Source organism: Trachurus japonicus, chromosome 17, assembly GCF_045865225.1.
Source record: "Trachurus japonicus isolate A0001 chromosome 17, Traja_1.0".
Taxonomy (NCBI): Eukaryota; Metazoa; Chordata; class Actinopteri; order Carangiformes; family Carangidae; genus Trachurus; species Trachurus japonicus.
Genome location: NC_140923.1, coordinates 12,256,592 through 12,283,443, shown reverse-complemented (window position 1 = coordinate 12,283,443; position 26,852 = coordinate 12,256,592). Strand labels below are relative to the sequence as shown.

The window sequence follows — 26,852 nt, the reverse complement described above, 5'->3', positions numbered from 1 at the left end:
ATTTTTCTCTACAGCAATGTGGGGACTTTTCTTAATCTGTGACTCTGATGAAACTGTCCTAAATTGGAGGGGGAAAAAAATCTGGATAATGGCACTTAAAAAAATAAACCTCTGAATAGTATTTTGGGAAATGTAGGATCCAGACCTTGCTGGTGTAACAGTTGGATATTGACTTTAATATAATTTCACCAAAATATTCAGTTATTATTTTATTTTTCACGCTGTTAAGGTTTTCCTCCTCTGCCTGTCTGTTTTGGGGAGCTCTGTGTGTGTGTACGTAGGGGAGGGGCTATGACGGGGAGTTTTGAGGTTCTGCGCCTGCGCGTTCTGGTCAGAGTCTGACTGGAACATGTCTGCAGGTAGGATGTGTGGAAGCTTCTCTCCCACTAAAAGTACAAAAATGTTGTTTTATGAGACCGTTGTTTAACGGGACCAGTGCGGTTCATGTCGGGATGTTGTTGGGAGTGTTTTCAGCCGTTAACCGCATTGTGTGTGTGTAAAAAGTAACTCCGAAGCAGTCTGTGAATATCGCTAGTTAGCGTTAGCTTGTGCTAATGTTTACTTTTCATGCTTCATTAGCCGAGAGCCGATTCACGGTGTTTTTGTTTTGTATGTGACTCTTTTTCTTTCTCCTCGGCAGAAGTGTCGACAACCTCCTCATGTACGCCGCTCAAGTCTCTTCTGTTTATGTTTATTTTGTGACAGGTATGGAGATGATTAATTACGTTTATTATATGTCCACTGGTTAATATGTGGGGATGCTATTTACATGTGAAATGAATGAATGAGGGTCCTCTGAGAATAATTTAATTCATTTCAGTTAATTTATTTTTATTTAAGTCAGTTTAATATAACGTTTTGGGAATGATATTTTACATTTTTACATATTATTTTCTGGTTTCTTTGATAAAAACCACTCTTATTTTATGAGTAAAAGAGAGTCTGACTGGAACATGTCTGCAGAAGTGTCGACAACCTCCTCATGTACGCCGCTCAAGTCTCTTCTGTTTATGTTTATTTTGTGACAGACCGAGTAAAGAATTGTCAGAGCCCACCAGCCCGTTTCCTGGTTTATTGTCGCACAACACATCGCAGAGTACCGATAGAGAGAGGGTTCTACATGGGTTACATTGGTGCCGTGACCCGGATCATCAAGCATCGATGCCATTCCGATCGCCGAGGGAAGCTCTTCATTCGCATCTTCATCTAAAGTCTGGTCATTTCATTTGAGTGGGACATTTTTTTGATTATTGTTGACACATTTAACAGTAATATAGCAACATAACTGAGATTCATATTGTGTAGTTTTGATATGTGATTTATTGACACTGTTTTTTTTCTTTTTCTATTGCTATTTGGGGTTGTTAACATGCATTCAGCAACTAATATGGGAGACAATGGAGTTCCAATAGGGGAAACTTTTTCTACCACAAGTTTTGGGAGAGGGTGGTTTCTCAATGAGGGAGTCCAGACACCCAGAGTGGGCGGGTTGGGGACCCCTAGGATTAGCTCCACTCGAATCCAGGTTCCCCCTTGTGAGCTTCAGTCCCCACAGACAACACCCCGTGCTGATTTGAGTACTCTCATTTCAGAGCTGGCCGATCAGATCGGTCAGTCCATTGCTGCCCAATTACGAAGTGATAGAAATACTACTGAGCCTGTGTTAACAGAGAGCCCTAGGTCAGAGCAGGGACATTCTGGGCTGAACCTGTCTGGTGTAAGACTAGTCATGCAGTCTGATGTCAAAGAGCCACCGGTTTTCAGGGGTGACAGCAGTGATAAATGTTCTGTTCGCGAGTGGGTTGATTTGATGAACATTTATTTTATTAAGAGAAAGACTCCAACAGAGCAACAGTCACAGGAAATATTGTCTAAATTAATGGGCAAAGCTAAAGACGTAGTGAGGGTTACACTTCGCAACAACCTTTCACTTGACCACATTCAGACACCAGGACTGATATTTGACATCCTGAAACAGCATTACAGTGAGTTGACATATTCCTCCATGCTGATGGCTGACTTCTACAACACTAGGCCACTGCAACACGAAGGGGTTATGGAATATTGGATCAGGCTGAACAATGCTATTGACATCGCTGATGAGTGCTTACGGCGACAGGGACGCAGTGTTGAGGATCCAGGCCGAGAAGTCACAATGATGTTCATTAAATATTGTCCTGATCCTGTCCTGTTCAATAGGCTCAGCTTCAAGGCAGCCGAGGAGTGGACAACCAGCGAAGTCCAAGAACGCATCGATAGCTTCCTACGAGAGCTCAGGACACGCTCTCATGCTGGAAATCGAACGCTGCATAAACATGCTGTCAGCCACGCCCAGATCACCATGTTGCAGGGAACTGAGGTATCACATGCATCACCACTGCTCCCCACCCCACAGTTCACCTCACCAGCCTCACCTACAGACACTTACCTGGCGACACCAACTTCAGCTCCCACCTTTCAGCTCTCACCCACAGCTGACCAATTCGTCCCATCTTCAGCCACAGCAGTGACTCCTCATGCCTCCCAGGCAGCAGCATCGGCCTGCTCAATACCAGCGCTGGCCTCTCAGTACACACAGTCAGCTGCATGTCCGCCAGTGTCCCAAGTGGCTCGCCGCCGTCCTGCCCCACCAGTCACTGCAGCTATAGACGGGAATGGCATGCAAGCTCTGATAAGTCTCCTGGATCGAATGATGGCTCGTCAGGAAGTGCAGGTGGCAACATCTTCGCCAGTCTCACCACAACAGTTTGCTCCAGGCCCTTTCCAGAGAAGGAGCTGCAGGGTTTGTGGGGACACTAGCCACACCACACTTATGCACTGCAGAAAAGAGAAGCTGTGCCTTTCATGCTACTCACCTGGCCATTTTAAAAGAGACTGCAACAGACAAAACCAGAGGCAGGGGGGCCAGAGTCAGCCTCAGGGAAACTAAGACACCCACATTTGGAGAGGGGCAGTGTGGGAAGAGGACAAGAAACCCTCGAAGAAAGTGAAACAGATCTTGAGCTTCTCTATGTTAACACCTGTTCGGCGGTTCCTGAAGGTTACCAAGTCGTGGTTCAAGGGTCAGCAGAGGTGCCAGCCTTCAGTGAGTTATTCTACACACAAGTCGGAGTGAATGACAAGGTCGGATTGAAGGCCATGATTGATTCAGGATCCATGGCGTGCACCCTGAATGAAGATGCTGAAGGGTTGCTTAGAGAAGCCGGTGCTCTTGTGGGAGAACCACAGTCAGCTGAAAAAATTGTGTTGGTTGGCTGTGGAGGCAAGCAGACCCACCCAAAATGTGTGTATGATTTAACGATGACTGTTTATGGAGTAAAATGCATTGTCCCTGTTTTAGTGGTGCCCGGCCAACGAGATGAGCTCATCATTGGCTCGAACGTCCTCAAACATCTGATGCATGTCTTGAAAAGTGATGTTGACTACTGGAAGCTCACGTCCATTGGATGCAAGCATTCGCTTACTGACTATGAACACTTCTTAGATATGATGTCATGTACCACCAGGTGGAGGGGTAATGAGGTCCCGGACAAGATCGGCTCTGTGAAATTGCCCCGTGCTGTCACATTACTTCCCCAGCAAGAACATCTGGTGTGGGGCAAACTCTCCAGCAAAGTCCCTGTCTCCCCTGGCAGCACAATCATTGTGGAGCCTTGCACTTCCAGGTCCAGGCCGAGAGATGTTCTGGTCGGGCGGGTTATCGCACCGATGTGGGGAGATCGGTGGGTGCCACTGAAAATCACTAACCTGTCTTCAAGGCCAACCCTCCTGAAGCGTAACTCTCTGGTTGCAGAAGTGTCACCGTGTATTGCAGTGGAGGATTTCAACTTGCAACAGGGCTCCTGCAAAATGGAGACAGGAAAAAAAGAGCAGGTCACCAAGTCCACTCCCACTACAGCCAACCTCAAGGCCAGACTCTCGGAGCTGGGGCTAGATGACCTCGACATTGACTCATGTCACACAAGCGTCCAGTCAAAAGCAAAGCTTGTCGAGCTCGTGGAGCAGTATGAAGACATCTTCTCCAGGCATACGCTTGACTGTGGTGAAGCTAAGGGGTTCGTTCATCGAATCCACCTGACCGATGAGCGGCCATTTCGCATGCCATATAGGAGAGTGCCCCCGGCCCATTATCAACAGTTGCGGCAGGTATTGACAGACATGGAGGAGAAGGGCATCATCCGTAAATCCATCAGCGAATATGCGTCTCCTCTTGTCATGGTCTGGAAAAAGGATGGAGGGCTACGGATCTGCACGGATTTCAGGTGGCTTAATGCACGAACACTAAAGGACGCTCACCCCCTTCCTCACCAAGCAGACTGCCTTGCAGCCCTTGGAGGCAATGCCTTCTTTAGCACCATGGACCTGACCTCCGGGTTTTACAACATCCCCATGTGCGAAGAGGACAGAAAGTACACAGCCTTTACGACACCTGTTGGCTTGTACGAATACAACAGGATGCCCCAAGGACTCTGCAACAGTCCAGCTTCGTTTATGCGAATGATGTTGAACATCTTTGGTGAGCTTAACTTCACAAGTCTGCTTTGCTACCTAGACGACCTGCTCGTGTTCGCCCCCACTGAAGACGTTGCTCTTGACAGGCTCCAGGTCGTCTTCCAGAAGTTGAGAGACAACAATCTCAAGCTGAGTCCAAAGAAATGCCATCTGATGCAGGGGACAGTCAAGTTTCTTGGACATGTAATTGACCAGAACGGTGCGGCTGTGGACCCTGCAAAAGTGAGCGTGATTTCAGACATGCCGAAGGAGGCTCTGATGGAAGAGGATGGGAACACTCCCTCAGTGAGGAGGGTTAAATCCTTCCTGGGCATGGTCCTATTTTATCAAAGTTTCATCCCAAGGTGCTCAGCCATCGCTAAACCCCTATTCGCTCTGACGGCGGGCCAGAAGAGGAGAGGGCGGTTTGGCAAGGCTGGTGGGGGCGCTGGCCTGTTCAGGAAGCTGACAGCTGATGATTGGAGCCCTGCTTGTGAGGAGGCTTTTTATAAGCTCAAGGAGGAACTCGTCCACTGTGCAGTGTTGGCTCACCCTGATTTTTCAAGACCTTTCATTCTGTCTGTGGATGCATCTCTAGATGGACTGGGTGCTGTTTTGTCTCAGGTGCCTGTTGGAGAAAAAAAGGCACGCCCCATAGCTTTTGCTAGCAAGACCCTTAGCAAATCACAACAGAGATATCCCGCCCATCGCCTCGAGTTCATGGCCATGAAGTGGAGCATCACAGAGAAATTCAGTCATTGGCTGAAAGGACATGACTTCACAGTGTGGACAGATAACAACCCGCTCACCCACATCTTGACCAAGCCCAAGCTTGATGCTTACGAACAGAGGTGGGTGGCCAAGTTATCGTCTTACAACTTTGATTTGAAGTACATCCCCGGTCCAAGAAATGTTGTAGCCGATGCTCTCAGTCGTGACCCTTTCACTTCCTCCATTAGTGGCCGTCTCATCCAAGAGCCTTATGACAGTTTGGTGCATGAAGCAGATGGTGCTGAGGCTGACAAGGTGCAAGATGTTTTCAGAGCTGGCATCCAACACCTTCAAGTAATCCAGCAACATGAGCCCACCTTGGCAACACCGGGTTCCTGCAGCTCATCCGAAATCAAGGCTGCTTTGCTGTGTCATAATGACTGGGAGAGTCACGTAGAGACAAGAGCCTCAAGTCTTGTTCATCATGTCCAACAGCTGCAACCTGCTGGTCAAGACACCTTGCCTTCACTTACCTTACAGGAGCTCGAGGACCACCAGCTTCAAGATCCAACCATCTCCAGTGTTTTGCCCTTTGTAGTTCGGAAAAGACGTCCGTCCCGACGAGAGAGGCATGGTATGGGAGCAAAATCACTGGCTCTGCTGAAGCACTGGGACAAGCTCAAGGTTCAAGGTGGCATTATGTACAGGGAGACAAGAGATCCTGTGAGCAAAATAAAGAGGCTGCAGTTGGTGTTGCCAGCAGGCTTGTGTAAGAGAGCATTGGAGGGAGTTCACGACTTGGCGGGTCACCAAGGGCAAGCCAGAACTCTTCACTTAGCGAGGCAACGGTTCTTCTGGCCGAATATGGAGAGGGATGTGAAGAATTATGTGCGGTGTTGCGAGAGGTGCGTGCTTGCCAAGACTCCTGAGCCCTCAGCCAGAGCCCCATTGGAGAGTATAAAAACCACCAGCCCCATGGAGCTCGTCTGCATCGACTTTTGGACGGCTGAGGACAAGAATAAAAACTCTGTGGACGTGTTAGTGGTGACTGATCACTTCACGAAGATGGCACACGCTTTTCCCTGTCGTAACCAGACTGCCAAGCAGATTGCTAAACAGCTGTGGGACCGGGTTTTCTGTGTCTACGGGTTCCCTGAACGTATTCACTCGGACCAGGGCCCCAGCTTTGAAAGTGAACTGGTGTCCGAGCTGCTGCAACTGTCTGGTGTCGCCAAGTCACATACCACTGCTTATCACCCGATGGGCAATGGTGGCACGGAGCGGTTTAACAGAACCCTCGGCAACATGTTGCGAGCCCTCCCTCTTGGGGCCAAGAACAACTGGCCGCAGCAGATCCACACGTTAACCTTTGCCTACAATGCAACGGTGCACGAAACTACTGGTTATGCACCTTTCCACCTTATGTTTGGACGTGTCCCGAGGCTCCCAATTGACATTGTGTTCAGATCTGTGCTACACGATCCCTTGGTGACAGATTTCAGCAGCTACTCCAAGACTCTTCTGTCATATCTCGCTGAGGCTGCCAAAATCGCTCAGCAGCACGCAACCAAAGAGCAAGGACATCAAGCTCATCAGTATAATAGGAGGGTGAAAGGAGTTGCTCTTCACATTGGAGATCGGGTGCTGCTTGCCAATAAGGGAGAGCGTGGAAAGAAAAAGCTGGCAGATAAATGGGAACCTGTTGTGTACACAGTGGTTGAGACAAACCCCAAGACCCATATATACAAGATCAGTGATGTTTCAGGCCACTGCAAAGTTGTGCACAGAAATCTACTGTTGGATGTGACTTTTCTCCCTGTTCAAGACACACTGGAGAGTCAGTCTCTGTACACCTCCTCTAGTGCTGATGGCTTCAGTGGCGATGGTGAGGCAGATGAGCTCAACAGCTTGGAGAGAGAGTCCTCTCAAGCTCGAACGTCCTTGTGGGTTCAGTCTGAACTGGATCAAGGGGATGATGGTGATTCTGTGGCAGATGAGCTCGCATCACTAGTCTCGGACAGCGCTGATGCTCTATGGGATGGTGATGACAAGGCGGACCTACCCGACCCTCAGGCCAGCACAGCCTCAGACTCACCTGATCCACAGGCCAGCACAGCCTCAGACTCACCTGATCCTCAGGCCAGCACAGCCTCAGACTCACCTGATCCACGGGTCAGCACAGCCCCAACCCCAGCAGTTTCCCCTGCTGACTCTGAAGAGGCTCAATCTGCACTGACTGCTGACGCTGACATACATCAGTCTTTGAGTCATGACCATCAACACACTGATACACAGCCTGACCTGACCAGATATGACACTGACCAAGTTGCAGTCCCGGGTAGGGTGGTTACTAGAGCTGGGAGGGTAGTGAGGTCAGTTGATAGACTCATTGAGAACATGGTCCAGAGACCTATAACGTGGCGTAGGTTATCGCCACAGAAGGCGTTGTCTGTAGCATGAATAGGAGTTAAAGGGTGCTTGACTTTGTATATTGGATGTGTGATTTGATTAAGACACTGTAATACACAAGAGCTGCTAAGGGACTGTGTGTAAAGAGGTGTAGACTGCACCTTTACATTCCTGAGGGGTTGGAGGCCTGATCAACCTTCTAACTACTTTTGATCTGTGTTAACGGATAGTTTTTAACTGACCTGAGAGATATAATCTTTTGGTTTACTGGTCCAGAGAGCGAAGAAAATGTCTTAGTGTCCTTGTACATCCTTCATTTTAAAGCGCCTTTGTTGCCCTGTGTAATTTTGGTGAAATTCGGAAGGGGAGAATGTAACAGTTGGATATTGACTTTAATATAATTTCACCAAAATATTCAGTTATTATTTTATTTTTCACGCTGTTAAGGTTTTCCTCCTCTGCCTGTCTGTTTTGGGGAGCTCTGTGTGTGTGTACGTAGGGGAGGGGCTATGACGGGGAGTTTTTGAGGTGCTGCGCCTGCGCGTTCTGGTCAGAGTCTGACTGGAACATGTCTGCAGGTAGGATGTGTGGAAGCTTCTCTCCCACTAAAAGTACAAAAATGTTGTTATATGAGACCGTTGTTTAACGGGGCCAGTGCGGTTCATGTCGGGATGTTGTTGGGAGTGTTTTCAGCCATTAACCGCACTGTGTGTGTGTAAAAAGTAACTCCGAAGCAGTCTGTGAATATCGCTAGTTAGCGTTAGCTTGTGCTAATGTTTACTTTTCATGCTTCATTAGCCAAGAGCCGATTCACGGTGTTTTGTTTTGTATGTGACTCTTTTTCTTTCTCCTCGGCAGAAGTGTCGACAACCTCCTCATGTACGCCGCTCAAGTCTCTCCTGTTTATGTTTATTTTGTGACAGGTATGGAGATGGTTAATTACGTTTTTTATATGTCCACTGGTTAATATGTGGGGATGCTATTTACATGTGAAATGAATGAATGAGGGTCCTCTGAGAATAATTTAAGTTATTTCAGTTAATTTATTTTTATTTAAGTCAATTTAATATAACGTTTTGGGAATGATATTTTACATTTTTACATATTATTTTCTGGTTTCTTTGATAAAAACCACTCTTATTTTATGAGTAAAAGAGAGTCTGACTGGAACATGTCTGCAGAAGTGTCGACAACCTCCTCATGTACGCCGCTCAAGTCTCTCCTGTTTATGTTTATTTTGTGACAGACCAAGTAAAGATTTGTCAGAGCCCACCAGCCCGTTTCCTGGTTTATTGTCGCACAACACATCGCAGAGTACCGGCAGAGAGAGGGTTCTACATGGGTTACACTGGACTAAAACTTAATTGTAGAGTAATTAAAATCCCCGGAGTCATCTGCAGCATGAACAAATGCTAAAGGCATACTCTGTATTTTTCCCTTTTTGATGTAATTCATAAAGTAGTAGTAAAAGTAAAAGTAGTAAAAACCATTCAAAATGTGCCAAAGCTTGGTACTAGACTCTACAGATGAAATTGTTGGGGGAATAGGGGCGGCGTTTAGCTCACTTGGTAGAGCTGCCGCCCCATGTTGAGGCTATAGTCCTCACTGCAGGCGGCCCCGGTTCGATTCCTGCATCGGGCAGCCCTTTCCTGCATGTCGTTCCCCCTCTCTGCCTCCCCATTTCCCGTCTCACTCTCCACTGTGCTATCAATTGACCCTTCGCGTAAGCCCCGCCCCCTTGGTTACTGTTGCTACGGCGGGCAAGCTTTCACTCCCAGCCATGCTCCTGGCAGTATTTGGTATCGATTTCAAAGGAAATATCAGCACATTTCTGGATAAACTGTTCTGAGATAATAGAGAGAAGAAGTCACAAAGATCATTCAGAGTTTTCAGTGACGTAACTCGCGCAGGAGGATAAAACATCTGTTCAACGACACGACTGGACAATGTACAGAGCAGCAGTAAGGGCTGGTCATTTTACCGTCTATCAACCCACCAAGACTTAGGTCATCTCACTGGTCATGAAACGTTGTCAAACTCTTAAGTTTTTGGGCGATTGTGAACCACATACAGCTTTCGTTGCTGTTTTTTTTTCTCCCACCGCTGTATCAGTCAGTGAAAGCAGTCCCTGCCTGGAGGATCCCTCGCCTAAAAGCCCAGGTAAAAGCCGTAAAAGTACAGCTGTCATTTCGGAGGTGAACATATGGTTATCCGCATATTTACACTTGCTCAAGTCGAAAAAAAAGTCCGCTCGTATCTGAACATCTCTATATTGCTGCTGCCGCCGCCGCCACCACCGTAGTAGCAGGAGCAACAACAACATCCTTCTCTACAAACAAACGTTTTTCGTTTTTAGTCTCAAAATGTGTCCACAAAAGCAAACGTAATGACTCACTGCGGAAAGCTTGCCAGGCCTATAGTTACGGTTGCTAACGTAGGATTGGACAATAGCCGTTTGTGGAAGGAGTTGGCGAAGGGTCAATTAAAGGCAATAAAAAGCCCCAAAAATATACTTAAAAAAAAAAAACTGGAGGGGAAAAACAAGGAAAAAAAAGGATTTATTTGTAAATATCGAGAAATCTAAGAAAAAAAATACAGAATCAAACTGAAACCATTAAAGCTCAAAGTTAAATACATTTTAATCTAATTCCCAAATTTTAACTGATAAATCTGTAAAAGTGGTCGTTAAAGGTGTACAGAAATGGCCGTTTGTCCCGTTTGTCGCGCCGAGTTGTCACGAGCTGCAACACGAGTTTACCCGAGTAAGGAAAATGAATTTGATTGGTCGTTATCGAGCGGGCGGGATATTCAAAGTTTGGGGCGAGCCCGAGCTCCGTGTGTGTGTGCGTGTCTCAGACGTTTGAATGACGGATTACGGATCCAATATCAGTGGCTAGTGAATCGTGTACAGGCTGACGTATAATCCGTGCGCCTGCATTATCCAATACGAAAAAAAAAAACTACACTAAAATACACACTTTCATCACGGATTTACTCAAAAATAGAATTTTGCACAAAGTTTGGCCTACATCGTCTGATAGATGAGTTATTACACTAATTTTATGACCCAGAGTGGGCTCAAATTCAATTTTCTTTTCTGTACACCTTTAAGTGAATATTGCCATTACACGTTTGAAGTGCTAAAATGCAGGGCTCTACACAGCTGAGAACTGAGAAAATAAAATTGAACAAACCGTTGCATTGGAAAATGACAAATGAGCCGTTCCTTGGACGCCTGGCGCCACAAAAACCGTCAGTGCAGCAACAAATAGGATCAATCCTCGCTCCATCCCTGCAGGCAGAAACAAAGCGGAAAGGAAAATCAGAAATATCCAATAAACAAGATTCAATGATGAATCTTCTGTCACAAAACTTTAGAGTTATTAAAAATGAATCATGCTTTTTGAAAATTACACACAGCATTAAATCATCTCAATTAAAATTATTGAACCTTGAGCTCAATTTTTAAAGAAAAATTAAACCCTTTTTGTATTTTAACTTTTTTGTTGGTTTGTTTTTTATATGGACCCAAACAAAAAAAGTTTGAATCATTGTTCCTGGGTAGAGTTAAGAGTACAGTCTACATTTTTATAAAGAATTATGATCAAATCTTGGAAAAAAGAACGAAAGACACCGTCTTTCAAATAATACTTGAATTATTTAATTGATAATAAAACAATGTAAATAAATATAATATAATATATATAACAATGTACAACAATTCAAAATAAGTAGTTAATTTAATAATCTAGACATATACGGTTGAAGAAGCGAGGGACCTACCTGAGATGTCAAAGTCAAATGCTGAGTAAAGAGACTGTTGACTGAGACTGAGTTTGATTCCTGTGGAAACACCTTTTATCTCCAACGCTTTGTGCTGATGCAGCCGATGATGATGATGATGATGCAGGGGAAGGGCAGCATCCTGAAGAAGGTGTGGCATTGGAGGAAATTCACCTGACTACCTGTTCTGCAGGGGGAGAATGTTGATACATTTTGAATTAAATACTCCAGAATCTGCTGCTCAGGTACTAAATTATTGTTCATCAGTGATGGATTGTTTTGACTCTTCATCCTCTGTGCAGTGAAAGTGGACGAGGTGCAGACCATCAAACGCGAACTGACTCAAATCAAAAGCAAAGTGGACGACCTGCTGGAAAGCCTGGAGCGCATGGAGAAGGACCACAGCAAGAAGTCAGGTACGGGCGGGTTGCATGTTTTACCTGTGAGTGTGTGTAAGTATGTAACCAGATCGGTTTAAAACTGGCTGTTGGTGCCGTCACAATTGTCTCCAAACACAACTGTCTCCAAACACAACTGTCTCCAAACACAACTGTCAGATAGATGATTAGTCGCCGCACCCTGTAAGGTTCAATTATCTCTAAACTTGGCTCCGTTCTTGGCAGAAGCTAAGAGTCTATAGGTATAAAGGTATTTTTCCACCTCAATCTGAAACCATAAAAATTCTCACTTTGTTCCAAAGTACAGAGAGAAAACTCAAAGCTCCCTGCATGTTGGTTTGAACTTTAAAAACCAAGCCATGATTTAATCTGTAAATGTGATGTAACTATGGTTTGAAATATTCTAGTCAAGTTACTTAAAATCCCACAATAACCTACAACACACAGAAAATAATAAATATACAAACAAGGAGAGAAAACACAATCTTAGTTGAGTGAACCTAAGAGGCCAGTGAGTCCAGATTGAAACTTGGAGGCAGCAGATCTGATACCTGCAGAGGCTCTTTATCCGTTTAAATTGTTAGATGAGCTTTCAGATCCAAGAGCTGAGTATCAGTGAGATAAGGACATAAACAGCATTTCACTGGAATCTAATGATTTATTGTTTCTCATGATAATGACATGTTTAAAACTCAGGTCCAGCTCATAAACCCATTAGCTGGGTTTCCATCTAGGGCTGGTGTTAAGCATATTTAATAAGATGAGTAGCAAAGCCATGTTAAAGCAGATATCAGTGGAATGTTTTTGTTAATATAAGTCCTAAATAGTCCTATTTTCCGTCAGCAATCACTTACATGAAGTATTTCAGCCTAAACACGAGTCTCTCCGTCACTCTGCTCTGCTGTAACCCGAGGAGAAAATTTTCCTTGTGGGATACAAGTGTTATCCAATGAGGAGAGAGAACGGCATGAAGGGCTGTGTGTGCAGCCAAGGGATGCGCGTGAATGTGGTGACGTAGCACGAGGACCAATTGATGCCTGACAAGGGCGGGGGCTGCTAACTCATGGTGCGTTCAAAGAAACTCGTACTTTGTGTTTTTCCTTCCTGTGAAGTCATACCAGTTCGATCTGGTACGAGTTCACGGGTCGGAAGTTACGAGTGGCCGTTATAGGGAACTTTCACAGACAACAGGATGGTAAAAACACGAGCTACGGGTTACCTGGAACGCTACCAAGTCGTAGTTGTGACTTGAAGCTGTAACTTACGGTTTCAAAAGCCTGCCTTGAACGCAGCATTAGCCGAAACGGCCGTGAAGCTGATATCTGCTTTAAATAAGTCACGCAGTGACGTCACACGAGAACAGGTGTACCTGCGAGACTACGATGTTGTTGTGAGCATGCGCAATAAACGGTCAGTGAGTGAGTTCTTCCGGACCAGAAAGAAGCATGGTTGTCTGTCCATTTCTCCCGTGAATAATAACCACTTTGGTGACTGTGTTACGATAGACTGCTGCAGAGATGTCTAGTAGTGCTACAGCTGGGTATCACTACTGATTTTACTGAATCGATTCAAATCCGTTTCACAAGGTCCCGATTCAATTTGATTTTTGATCCAATTCGATTCAATATCAATTCATTTACAGCAATTTCAGTTTCAGTGCAAATTTTGCATGGTTATTAAAGAGATTCACAGAACCCATCCATCCATCCATCCATCCATTGTCCGCCACATTATCCGAGTCCGGGTCGCGGGGGTAGCAGTCGGAGCAGGGATCCCCAGACTTCCCTTTCCCCCGGACACTTCCTCCAGCTCTTCCGGGGGGACCCCAAGGCGTTCCCAGGCCAGCCGAGTGACGTAGTCACTCCAGCGTGTCCTGGGTCTTCCTCGGGGCCTCCTCCCGGTGGGACATGCCCGGAACACCTCACGAGGGAGGCGTCCAGGGGGCATCCTATACAGGTGCCCGAGCCACCTCAGCTGGCTCCTCTCGATGTGGAGGAGCAGCGGCTCTACTCCGAGCTCCTCCCGGGTGACAGAGCTCCTCACCCTATCTCTAAGGGAGCGCCCCGCCACCCTGCGGAGGAAACTCATTTCGGCCGCTTGTATCCGGGATCCCGTTCTTTCGGTCATGACCCAGAGTTCATGACCATAGGTGAGGGTGGGAACGTAGATCGACCGGTAAATCGAGAGCTTTGCCTTTCGGCTCAGCTCCTTCTTCACCACGACGGACCGATACAATGACCGCATTACTGCGGCCGCTGCACCGATCCGCCTGTCGATCTCGCGCTCCGTTCTCCCCTCACTCGTGAACCAGACCCCAAGATACTTAAACTCCTCCACCTGAGGCAGGAACTCTCCCCCGACCTGGAGGGTGCAAGCCACCTTTTTCCGGTCGAGAACCATGGCCTCGGGCTTAGAGGTGCTGATTGTCATCCCAGCTGCTTCACACTCAGCTGCAAACCGCCCCAGTGCATGCTGAAGGTCCTGGCTCGAGGGAGCCAACAAGACCACATCATCTGCAAAAAGCAGAGATGAAATCAAGTGGCTACCGAACCGTACCCCCTTCGGCCCTTGGCTGCGCCTAGAAATTCTGTCCATAAAAATAATGAACAGAACCGGTGACAAAGGGCAGCCCTGCCGGAGTCCAACACGCACCGGGAACCGGTCTGACTTACTGCCGGCAATGCGAACCAAGCTCCTGCTCCGGTCATACAGGGACCGTACAGCCCTCAGCAGAGGGCCTCCGACCCCATACTCTCGGAGCACCTCCCACAGGATGCCACGTGGGACACGGTCGAAAGCCTTCTCCAAGTCCACAAAACACATGGTTGTTGGGCAAACTCCCATGCGCCCTCGAGCACCCTGCGGAGGGTGTAGAGCTGGTCCAGCGTTCCGCGGCCAGGGCGAAAACCGCATTGTTCCTCCTGAATCCGAGGTTCGACTATCGGCCGAATTCTCCTCTCCAGCACCCTGGAATAGACTTTCCCCGGGAGGCTGAGGAGTGTGATCCCCCGGTAGTTGGGACACACCCTCCGGTCCCCCTTTTTGAAGAGAGGGACCACCACCCCGGTCTGCCAGTCCAGAGGCACTGTCCCTGACTGCCACGCGATGCTGCAGAGGCGTGTCAGCCACGACAGCCCCGCAACATCCAGAGACTTGAGGTACTCAGGGCGGATCTCATCCACCCCCGGTGCCTTGCCACTGAGGAGCTTCCGGACTACCTCAGTGACTTCAGCTTGGGTGATGAATGAATCAACCTCTGAATCCTCAGCCTCTGCTTCCTCGACGGAAGGCTTCACAGAACCAATGCTGCAAATCATACAAGGATGGATCTCTCTTACCTGGTGCATTATTGTAAATATTAATGTTTAGGCTACATTAAAAGTAGTTACATTATGCACATTTATCTAACATGAACCACTCCAGAAGTTTCACAGTGCAACTCTTCAGCACAGTTTTGTCAGGTCTGGACTGGAAGGAGGACTCAGGTGCAGAGTGGCAAAAGGCAGCAGCCAGTTTTATTTTAACAACAAAAAAACACTCCAAAGGAGGGAAACAAAAAACACTCACAATGAGGCAAAAAGGCAAACGGACAAGGAAGCTCAAAAATCTATGGACTATGGGCTAAGGTGAACAAAGGACGAAACACTCTGGCACAAGACAAAGGGAGAAACAGAACCTATATAGACACACAGGTAATGGGGGACAGGTGGAGACAATTAGAAATCAAGGCAGGCAGACTGGTGACACACAAGGGAAGGGCAAGTGTCCTGAAACGAGAGGGCAGTTAGATTTCAAAATAAAACAGGAAGTCACAAGACAAAACAAAAAAAACACCAGAGCCCCCCCCCTCTAGGGCCGACACCTGACGGCCCAGGCTGGTCAGGATGACCCCTGTGGAAGTCCTCTATGAGAGTGGGGTCCACAATGAACCGCGATGGGATCCATTGTCTCTCTTCAGGACCATAGCCCACCCAATCCACTAAATATTGCCTACCCCGGCCCCTGGCGCGCACAGCCAGCATCCGCTTTACCTTGTAGACGGGGCCACCATCCACCAGTTCGGGCGGGGGCGGGGGCGGGACAGGTGAGACCAACGGACTCTCCTTGGCCGGCTTGACCCGGCTAACATGGAAGGTCGGGTGAACACGAAGAGACCGGGGCAGGCGAAGACGCACAGCAGCTGGACCTATGACCTTGGTGATAGGAAACGGACCCACGAACCGTGGTGCCAGCTTCCTGGAGGGAACCTTAAGATGGAAGTCCTTAGCTGAGAGCCACACCCTCTGACCTGGCTGGTAGGCGGGGGCTGGCCGTCTGCTTTCTTGACCCGATCCCCCTGGCGAATCAGCACCTGCCGAGCGGCTGCCCAGATGCGGCGACAGCGGCGAATCATGGCATAGGCAGATGGCACAGACGCGTCGGGCTCATTGTCTCTAAAAACAGGTGGTTGATAACCAAAAACACATTTAAAAGGAGAGAATCCTGTGGCAGAGGTGGGCAGTGAGTTGTGGGCGTATTCAACCCAGACCAAGTGCTTGCTCCAAGCAGAGGGATTCTGGGACACCAAACACCGGAGGCCGGTTTCCAGTTGCTGGTTGAGGCGTTCGGTCTGGCCGTTGGCCTCCGGGTGATATCCAGACGTCAGGCTGGCCTTGGCCCCAATGAGTCTGCAGAATTCCCTCCAGAACCGTGACACAAACTGGGGCCCCCTGTCCGAGACAATGTCCTTAGGGAAACCATGGACTTTGAAAATGTGGTTAATCATGATCTCAGCAGTTTCTTTGGCTGAAGGTAATTTAGTTAGAGCAATGAATCTAACCATCTTGGAGAATCTGTCCACCACTGTGAGAACAGCGGTGTTACCTTGGGAGACCGGGAGCCCCGTGACGAAGTCCATGGAGATTTCGGCCCATGGCCTGGAAGGAATGGGGAGCGGTTGCAGCAATCCCATACGTGACCCAGAGGACGTCTTGTTCCTGGCGCAGACTGAACAAGCCTCGATGTACTCCCGGACCTCCGGTTCCATAGAGGGCCACCAGAACCTCTGGGAGATGACGAACACCGTCCTCCAAACTCCAGGATGGCAGGAAAACAGGGTTCAGAGTTCAGTCTCTTAGCTTTTCTGATGTATTCTAAGTTCTTGTGATCAGTCCAGACAATGACGGGATGTTGTCAATGTAAACATAAGCAAAATGGTCTAGGAAGTCCCTTAGCACATCATTAATCATGGCCTGAAACACAGCTGGTGCATTCGTCAGTCCAAAAGGCATGACCAAATACTCGTAATGTCCACTTGGTGTATTAAACCCCGTCTTCCATTCGTCACCCTCTCTTATTCTGACTAAATGATAAGCATTTCGTAGATCTAGCTTGGTGAAAACCTTGGCCTGCTGGAGTTGGTCAAAAACAGAACTCATCAGAGGAAGAGAGATTACAACCCTCCCCCCACCCTATGACTACACCAGTTTCCCAGTTGATGTGAGGGTTGTGGCGGAGTAACCATGGATGACCCAACACTAGAGAGAGTGAGGGTGACTGGAATAGATAGAGGTTCATCTGTTCACAATGTCCATCAATATATAGTTCGAGAGGCTCTGTGGCATGTGCAATAGCAAATAACACGCTTCCATTAAGCACGCAAGCTTTGATGGGCTTGACCAAACGTTCAGTTTTCAGACCCAGTTTCTTAGCTAATCCCCAGTCCATCATGCTCTCGTCTGCCCCCAAGTCTATGAGTGCTTCCAGGTATGTGGTGGTGGCGTGGTGCATTACCTTGATAGTAGTGAGTCTTCGTGAAGTGGAGCCCAAGGACAGGAATTGGCTCACCATAGACGGTCTCCTGGCGGGGCACGTGGCAATGAGGTGACCTGACTTTGAAATTTATTTTTTTAAACCCAGCCTTATTTCCATCAGTCTATTTTTAAAGCAGTACTTAAGAACTTTCAATTTTGGTTGAGTTTGGCAGCGCCAGTGGACCAAAGCGGTAGTGTTTTGCCTGATATGAGGGGAGACTCCATTTCCCATGAGCACCAGCGCGTAGTGCCGTAAACATCCTGATCTCCCGGTGCATGGAAATTAACAGAAGACGTCCAAACTAAGTTTCTGTTACCAGCGGATCATTTCACAGTAAACATATATACACAATCCGACGGAAAGCATTGCCTGCTCCCTCCTCGTCGTGACTCGCAAAAGTGAAAGTGAAACTTTTTTTTTTTTTAAAGTATATTTTTCGGGTTTTTGCCTTTATTTGATAGTGATGACAGTAGAGATAGACAGGAAATGGGGAGGCGGAGAGAGGGGGAATGACACGCAGGAAAGGTCTGCCCGACGCGGGATTCGAACCGGGGACGCCTGCGGCGAGGACTGTAGCCTCTACATGGGGCGGCCGCTCTACCCATTGCGCCACGCACCGCCCCAGTGAAAGTGAAACTTAAGTGAGAGCTGGGTTCCTACCATGCTCCTCAAAGTTGCTTAGTGCCAGTGAAGGCGATACAGACCATAATGATACAGACCCCCTCAGGCCATGACAGAGGTGCCATTCAACCTGTTGTCAGTCGATGTACCATCACAAATGTTATGAAAATATTATATGAAGGTTGAAAAGTTCCTTAGTGTTGGTTTAAATTGGCTTTAATAAGTAACATACAGTGATTTAATAATATAAGTATGTAGGCGAGGAAATATTCATCAATATTAAACAATATCTCCCCAATACGTGTCTTGTCTTTCCGGTGTTAAGATGAGGTTTTCAAAATAAAGTAAAGTAAATACTTGTTTAATCTGACTCCATTTAAAAATAACTTTACTCTTAAACATTGGTAGAATTAAAAGTTAATCAATCATTTAAAATATTAACACTTTAAGAATTAATTCTATTGTTAAGAAAACTGGAATCAGTCTTAGTTCAGTGATGGTATAGATGATTAAAACCACTCAGTGACCTTCTTAACATAGAAGAATAGCCCTGATGCCTGGGTTGAAGTATTCAGAGGTATAATAACATGATACTCAATCTTGTCTGTCCAACTCAAAGGTTAAGGGTGTGAATAGCGTCCAGTGAAACTTACCATATAACTAAGATCTTTTAGACTAACTTAGTTCAGGGATGGCAGATATAGACTTAAACTATTCAGTGACCTTCTTAACATAGAAGAACAGCCCTGACACCTAGGTTGAGATATTCAGAGGTCATAAAATATAACTCAATGGTTAAAGGACATGATACTCAATCTTTTCTATTCAACTCAGAGGTTAAGGGTATGAATGTTACCAAATGAAACTTACCATATAACTTTAAGACCAAATAAATATCCAATAACAGATTCTTAAATATTTAGAACAAAGTCTCAATAAGGCAATATTAGAAATGAAGGGTTAACCTTCCAGTTTATTGTGATGTACAAAATGAACAAACTATAGCAAATAGTAACAATACTTAAGAAACAGATAATGCAACACACTCGATGTGTGGGAGCTCTGGTAAGCAGATCAACTCAAAGTGAGGTTCTTGCTCTTTCCCTTAAGTATCCAACCAGAACAGAAACACCTCTAATTCACATAACAATTGGGACTTTGCATGGAGATACCATTCGCATCTGGAGACCTTTGATCATCAGGGGGTCTTTTCATATGACAATGAATCACCTACACCAGGGGTACTCAAATACATTTGTCGAAGGGCCAGAATTTTTCTTAACAGACACCTTGGGGGCCGAACATTCAAATAGGCCTAGATTGAAATTAAATTCACCTTTTTCGTCTAATAATTTAAATATGTTTATTTTACTTGTAAGCATATAATTTTTATTTATACACTTCACGGTGTTTTGTAAATGTCTTAACATTATCATATCATCATTACATATCATGCTGGAGTTTTACACTGCTGACTTGTATCCTCAGACATGCCCTGTGATTTTCAGCTTAAATATGAAAGGAGGCTGACCATCACAGGACATGTCTGACTGAGGCGACGTCTTTCCACACATGGGCTTCCTTCACCTGTCAAACGAGGCAGAGCTCAGTGGGAAACAGTAGGAGAGACACAGGCCGATGGGACCGGGACACAACACCGGGGGAGAAGCAGGTCGTGCAGCTATGCCCCGCAGACGTGCACGGAAAAACAATTGCGTCTCATCAAATGCACGGGGCTACGGCTTTTGAGTTGTGAGCGTGCATGACGCGCGGCTACATTGAATGGGTTTGAGCTCGCGCAAAAGACGCTTGATCTGAACGGCCCCCCATGCATGATGCACACACAGTTGAACCAAGACGGCGGTGAAAATCACCCACGGTCTCTGCAGACAGGCAGGGAAAACCCTGCAGTCCAGCCCGCTCCCCAAACACTCGCGCATGGTGATTTGGGTTCCTCGGCGTTTCTGTATCCCAGTGCAGCGCCTCACAGGCACACACAAACGCTCCGCACGTGTTTCCATGTCCCAGCGCATTGACTTACAGGCGCACGGAGCCCGAGAAATACAGTATACAGTAATATGTAAACTAGTAGAACTGAGCCTGATTGGAAGGTTCGACGGGCCGGATGTGGCCCGCGGGCCGCCTATTGAGTACCGCTGACCTACACCTTTATACTTCTCGCACTGAGACACTTGAGAGTGATTAGAGACAGTCATCAAATGGTGAAACTCTAACAAAGATAACTGATTAAACACTAATAACCAAAGGGTGTAAATACACAAAGTGGTTACATCCAGTCTGGGGTAAAACTTCCATTGTTTCAGAGACAACATTTCAGGGTGGGGGTCTGACTGTCTTAAGTAGTTACAGCTACATTATGAAGTCGTGACCAAATAACAATAACAATTATAACAACACTTTATTTACCTCAAAGATGGATAAATTAATCAGGACAACATGAACATGAACATTAATTGAAAATAAAAACACAGTCTGGATATAAAATGTATTCATTATAATAATAATAATGATGGTAAATCAACTTGCTGTCATTCAAACAATGACGCTGACACATTACAATGCATTTTTCCATAGCATGTGATGCCACCACTGACGTCAGACCACCGTCATGATGTCTGGAGGCATTTTAATTAGAGCCAGCAAACATGACAAAGTAACATTCTTGTCATGTTTACTTTGCCTTCTTATGTTTTTGTTTGTGGTTTTCCAGTAAGTAAAACCGAAGCTAAAGCCGTAAGACTGGTACAACAGCATCTTCAGGTTATGGTTACGGCCCTCAGGATGAATTTGCCAAGTGCAGAAAATTACATAAAGACATAAGAGGCATAATATTGTTTTTTTTTTGTGATCAAATTTTTATTTTCATTTTCATTAAGGCCAACAAAATTCTCAATGAAAGACAATTAGCCCAGGACATAAGAACGTGTCATGGGAAGGAACATGGTGAAAGTATTAATAATAATAATAATAATAACTAGAAAAAGCATTTCCAAGAATGGAAATGGTGTGACTGCTGAAAGCAGCTGAACGCTGTTGCAGAATTAGCAAATAGTGCAAGCAGTGATCACCATACAAATGTTTGACCAAGGTCGGAATCGAACCCACAACCTCATGGTCAGTAGACTTCCACTCTGCCTCTAGGCCACAGTGCACACACAGTTGCTGAGACTGTTGTCTGTTAATGATCTGCACACTGTCAACATCAAGAAAGCTTGAGAGTCAAGCTTGAATGACTTAGAATGAAAATTTCTGTGAATTTCAGGCTGAGAGCAGCAGTTTCAACATGAAGCAAGTTATCAGAAGTCAACAGAGGACAACTGGGAAAATAATTCACTATAATTGTTGTTGAGGCAAGATTTGAACCAGCAACTTACAGGTCTCCAGACCAGCAAGCTAACCACTAGGCTACAGACAGAGACAGTATGTGAGGGGTAAAGAAAACCTTTGATAAGAGGATCACTGGCTTCTGCTTAAAAAAAAAGTAAGGAATCGAACCCATGACCTCATGATCAATAAACCTTTACTCTGCCACTTCGCCACAGAGAGCACAGACATAAGCATGTTGCCATTGTAATGTGATGATGTGCTGCAAACGGTGGCAGAAGCAATTAATGCGTCTCTTAACGAACACCTGTAACCAATTGAGGGTGGGGGAGGGGAGCAGAATTCAACATCACATAACAAGATTGCTCAGCCTGGATTCGAACTAGTGACCTTGGGGTTGGCAAGCGGCCACCTTACCAACTGGACTACAGACAGAGTTGTGGAGAACTCTCAGCATTGGGCTGAATGAGAGCAGAGAGCTCCCTGGCTGCATTTAAAAAATATTTAAAATTATTATCTAAGTCTCTTTGCATTTTTGACCAGAATTTTAGCCAGAAGACAAGTGTGGCTACAAAACTGGAGAAAATAATTTGTCTAGAGTTTAATTTGCAGAAAAAGTTAAATATTTTAAAAAGTATAAATAGTTAAAAAGAGAAAAGTAATGCCGATAAAGTTCAAAAAAAGCTGCACGTTTTGATATATGAATTGTTGAAATAGCACAACACCTAACACACTAACCATATGGCCACAGAGAACCTGAGTTACAATGAGCTTTATACTATGAGGAATCAAAGACTGTCCAATGACAGCTGAATAATTGGAATCAAAAGTCAAGCAATGATGTGAAATAGGCAGGAATCGAACCCATGACCATATGATCACTAAGCCTTTACTCTGCCACTCGGCTACAGAGAGCACACTGCTTTCAAGACTGTTGTCATTCATTGTAATGTGATGATGTGCTGCAAACTGGTACGAGTAATCAAGGAGATAACAAACACCTGTAACCAATTGAAGGCGGGGGAGGAGAGCAGAATTCAACATAACATAACAAGAATTCTTCCCTTGGATTCGAACCAGTGACCTTTGGGTTGGCAAGCAGCCACCCTACCCCCTACACTACAGTGGAGTTGAACCCACTACCTCATGGTCAGAAGACTTTGACTTTGCCTCTAGGCCACAGTGTACACACTGTTGCAAAGACTGTTGTCTGTTGATGAGCTGCACTCTGTCTCACTCTGAAGTTAACGAGCTGCACCTGTTGGAAACACACTGTGTCAACACCAAGAAAGCTTGAGAGTCAAGCTTGAATGACTTAGAATGAAAATGTCTGTGAATTTCAGGCTGAGAGCAACAGTTTCAACATGAAGCAAGTTATCAGAAGTCAACAGAGGACGACTGGGAAAATAATTCACTATAATTGTTATTGAGGCAAGATTTGAACCAGTAACCTTCAGGTCTCCAGCTCAGCAAGCTAACCACTAGGCTACAGGCAGAGACAGTATGTGAGGGGCAAAGAAAACCTTTAATAAGAGGATCACTGGCTCCTGCTTAAAAAAAAGGTAAGGAAAGTGCAGAAATTAGCCACACCAAGAAAGAAGAGGACTTTTTTGTGACCTGTGACTATTTTTTGGTGAATTAAAATGATTTAAAAAGCACTTAACAGCAAGTTACAAACTGTGGCACTAGCAATTAATGCGTCTCTTAACGACCACCTGTAACCAATTGAGGGTGATGGAGGGGAGCAGAATTCATAACAAGAGTGCTCAACCTGGATTTGAACCAGTGACCTTGGGGTTGGCAAGCAGCCACCCTAACCACTACACTAGAGTAGAGTTGGGGAGAAGAGAGGTTGAGACTTTGATGAATGTGAGATTTTTCAATGATGCTTAAAATAAAAAGAAATTAGTATAAATTAGCCACACCAAGTAAGAAGAGGACTTTTTTGTGACCTGTGACTATTTTTTGGTGAATTAAAATGAATTAAAAAGCACTTAACAGCAAGTTACAAAGTTGAGCTCCTTCTCCTGCTGCTGTAAAAAAAAAATGCATTGGGCTGAATGAGAGCAGAGAGCTCCCTGGCTGCATTTAAAAAATATTTTAAATTATTATCTAAGTCTCTTTGCATTTTTGACCAAAATTTTAGCCAGAAGACAAGTGTGGCTACAGAACTGGAGAAAATAATTTGTCTAGAGTTTAATTTGTGGCAATGCTGACAGTTTAGCCAGAAAAACTCTAGAATGTTTTTTTGCCTCTCTCCACTCTAGCACCACTCTAGCTCTGCTCGTTAGACGCAACACACACACATTATAAAGCTGAAAAAAATCAGAAAAAGTTAAATATTTGAAAAAGTATAAATAGTTAAAAAGAGAAAAGTAATGCCGATAAAGTTCAAAAAAAGCTGCACGTTTTGATATATGAATTGTTGAAAGAGCACAAAGTATGAAGGACTAGAAGAAGACCGTAAAAAGGCGGAAGAAAATGGCCAAACAGAAGAACAACTAATAAAAATACACACACACACACACACATTGGCACATTGACAAGACAAAAGGTGGGAGAGCCAGTGGCAAATGGTAAATGGTTTGTATTTATATAGCGCTTTACTATACCTGAACGATACCCAAAGCGCTTTACAGTACATCGCATTCACCCATTCATGCACACATTCACAAACTGATGGCGGAAGCTGCCATGCAAGGCGCTAACCACGACCCATCAGGAGCAAGGTGGGTAAGGTGTCTTGCCCAAGGACACTACGGCAGCAACCGGGACAGAGCGGGACTCGAACCGCCAACCCTCTGATCATTGGACGACCCGCTCTACCACCTGAGCCCTGTCAACTTACAGCATGTTTTTCAAAGAGTCAGCGGCACTACGCCAAGTGTTAAAGGTCCTTTCATTAGCACCATTAATCCGAGCTGTTGCATGTTCCAAAGTTCCATGTATATGACATCCAAAAGGGAGAGAATCCAAGATTGAGTAGTTAAAGAATGAGGTGGCTTCCACCGAGTTGCAATCATTTTCTTGGCCGCCGTCAATCCAGCAAAGATGACTCACTTTTTGAGTTTAGAAATATTGAGGATTGACAGATCATTGAGAATCAACACACATGTAGTCACAGGCACTCATCATCATTCATCTATCAAATCAGACAGTTTGGATGCAACATTGCCCTAGAATTGTGCGACAGGAGGACAGTCCCAGAACATGTGAATAAATGTGCCCGGAGCTTTCAATGAGCAAAGATTACAACACGGGTCATTAATAATTTTCATGTGACGGAGTTTAACAGGGGTGAGGTATGTTCTGTGTAAGAAATTAAAGTGAATTTGCTGATGGTCTGGATTACGAGATGCTTCATGAATGCTGGACCACACCGCATCCCAATCAAAATCCTGAGCTAGGTCTGGGCAATCTCTCCTCCAGACCCTCTCCACAGGGAGTGAGACAAGGTCTGTTACCTGCAAAAAATGGTACAGTTTGGATACCATACCCTTAGCTCTGTTTTGTTTTGTTTAATAAATAAATCTCGGAGTGGGTGGGTAGGTAAAGAACATTGCCAGGGTACGCCATGTGCTCTAAGCGCTGACCTTAACTGTAAATAAAAGAAAGAAGTGGAACCTGGCAGGTTGAATGCATCCTTAATATCAGCAAAAGAACGTAATCCAAAATCATTATAAATGTCTCTTAAATAGTGAACACCCCTCTGCTCCCACTGGGGAGCAGAGACAGGTCTTCCACCAATCAGAATTGCCTTATTGTTGAATATTGGAGAAAAGGTGTGCCACCTGCAGGAAAGATGACAGTGTGTTTCAACTAATCTCCATACCAACACAAGATGAGAAATAATGGGGCCAAGGCATAGGTGACACTGTTTTTTAGAAATGTTACTGAAGAGAACATCTTGAAGTGTCCATGGCTGAACTATATTGTGTGGTGGCCCTGAAGTGCAAAACACAACGGCAAATCAGACAACAACGGCAAAAGAGAAAACACAACGGCAAAAGAGAAAACACAACGGCAAAAAGAGAAAACACAACACAAAAAGAGAAAACACAACACAAAAAGAGAAAACACAACGGCAAAAGAGAAAACACAACACAAAAAGAGAAAACACAACACAAAAAGAGAAAACACAACGGCAAAAGAGAAAACACAACACAAAAAGAGAAAACACAACACAGAAAGAGAAAACACAACGACATTAACCAAACCGGAAAAGGTAGGTACCCTCGGGCGACATGAATCGTCGCTGATTGGACAAAAGAACTGGTCCGTGCTTTGAACCGGAAAGACAACACCGCCAGCGCGACAGACAAGCGGGACTAGCACAGAGGCCACTCAGCCTTTATAGAAAATATTTTGATTTCCTATGTAATGCAGGAGGTGTGATTTTTCTTTCACTGTGATTTGATTTGCACATATGGACAGAAATGTCATTGTATTTGTTCTACATGTTTAATAAAGAAAGTTTAAAAAAAAAAAAATGCACAGAGGCCACTATGTATTGCCCAAAATGTTTTGCTTTTGTGTTTTCTGATTTGCCATTGTTTAGTAATTTGTCGTTGTGTTTTCTGTTTTGTTGTTGTGTTTTCTGATTTGCCGTTGTTTTCTCTTTTTGTGTTGTGTTTTCTCTTTTGCCGTTGTGTTTTCTCTTTTTGTGTTGTGTTTTCTCCTTTGCCGTTGTGTTTTCTCTTTTTGTGTTGTGTTTTCTCTTTTTGTGTTGTGTTTTCTCTTTTTGTGTTGTGTTTTCTCCTTTGCCGTTGTGTTTTCTCTTTTTGTGTTGTGTTTTCTCTTTTTGTGTTGTGTTTTCTCTTTTGCCGTTGTGTTTTCTCTTTTTGTGTTGTGTTTTCTCTTTTGCCGTTGTGTTTTCTCTTTTTGTGTTGTGTTTTCTCTTTTGCCGTTGTTGTCTGATTTGCCGTTGTGTTTTGCATTTCAGGGCCACCGTAATATTGCTCTCTAGCATGCGCCAAGAGACAGAGCAATGAGAATCAAACCAAGAGAGCAGGGGCCTGAGCACAAACGACCAAGAATAAAGTTCAAAATTAGGAACGGCCAGGCCGCCATCTTCTCTTCTTCTCTGAAGAATAGACAATTTCAGACATGGTCGCTTGCGGTTCCAAATGAATTTGGAGGTTGCAGATTGGAGCTTGGCCCCGTAGTCAGATGGAGGGGGGAGAGGAACCATAGAACTTACAAAGTTGATCCGGGGCAAAATATTATTTTTTATAATAGAGATACAAGCTCAAATAGACATAGGAAGACCAATCCACCAGTCCAAGTCCTTCAAGATCTTAC

General features: G+C 45.3%; 1 protein-coding gene and 1 long non-coding RNA gene across 2 annotated transcripts in view; both read right to left on the bottom strand.

The window, feature by feature from the left end:
• The window catches only part of LOC146970208 (uncharacterized), a 168,299-nt gene that overhangs the window by 15,963 nt on the left and 125,484 nt on the right, over positions 1 to 26,852 (bottom strand). The window contains exon 2 of the mRNA XM_085805906.1: positions 10,806 to 10,903. Coding sequence (XP_085662032.1) covers positions 10,806 to 10,901 — 96 coding nt within the window. The 5' untranslated portion in view covers positions 10,902 to 10,903. The remainder of the gene's footprint in view (positions 1 to 10,805; positions 10,904 to 26,852) is intronic.
• Positions 2,277 to 8,141, bottom strand: LOC146970213 (uncharacterized). The gene is made up of 3 exons (XR_015038049.1): positions 7,364 to 8,141; positions 7,287 to 7,330; positions 2,277 to 2,409 (listed from the first exon to the last, which is right to left on the bottom strand). It is a non-coding gene; the product is annotated as an uncharacterized LOC146970213 (long non-coding RNA).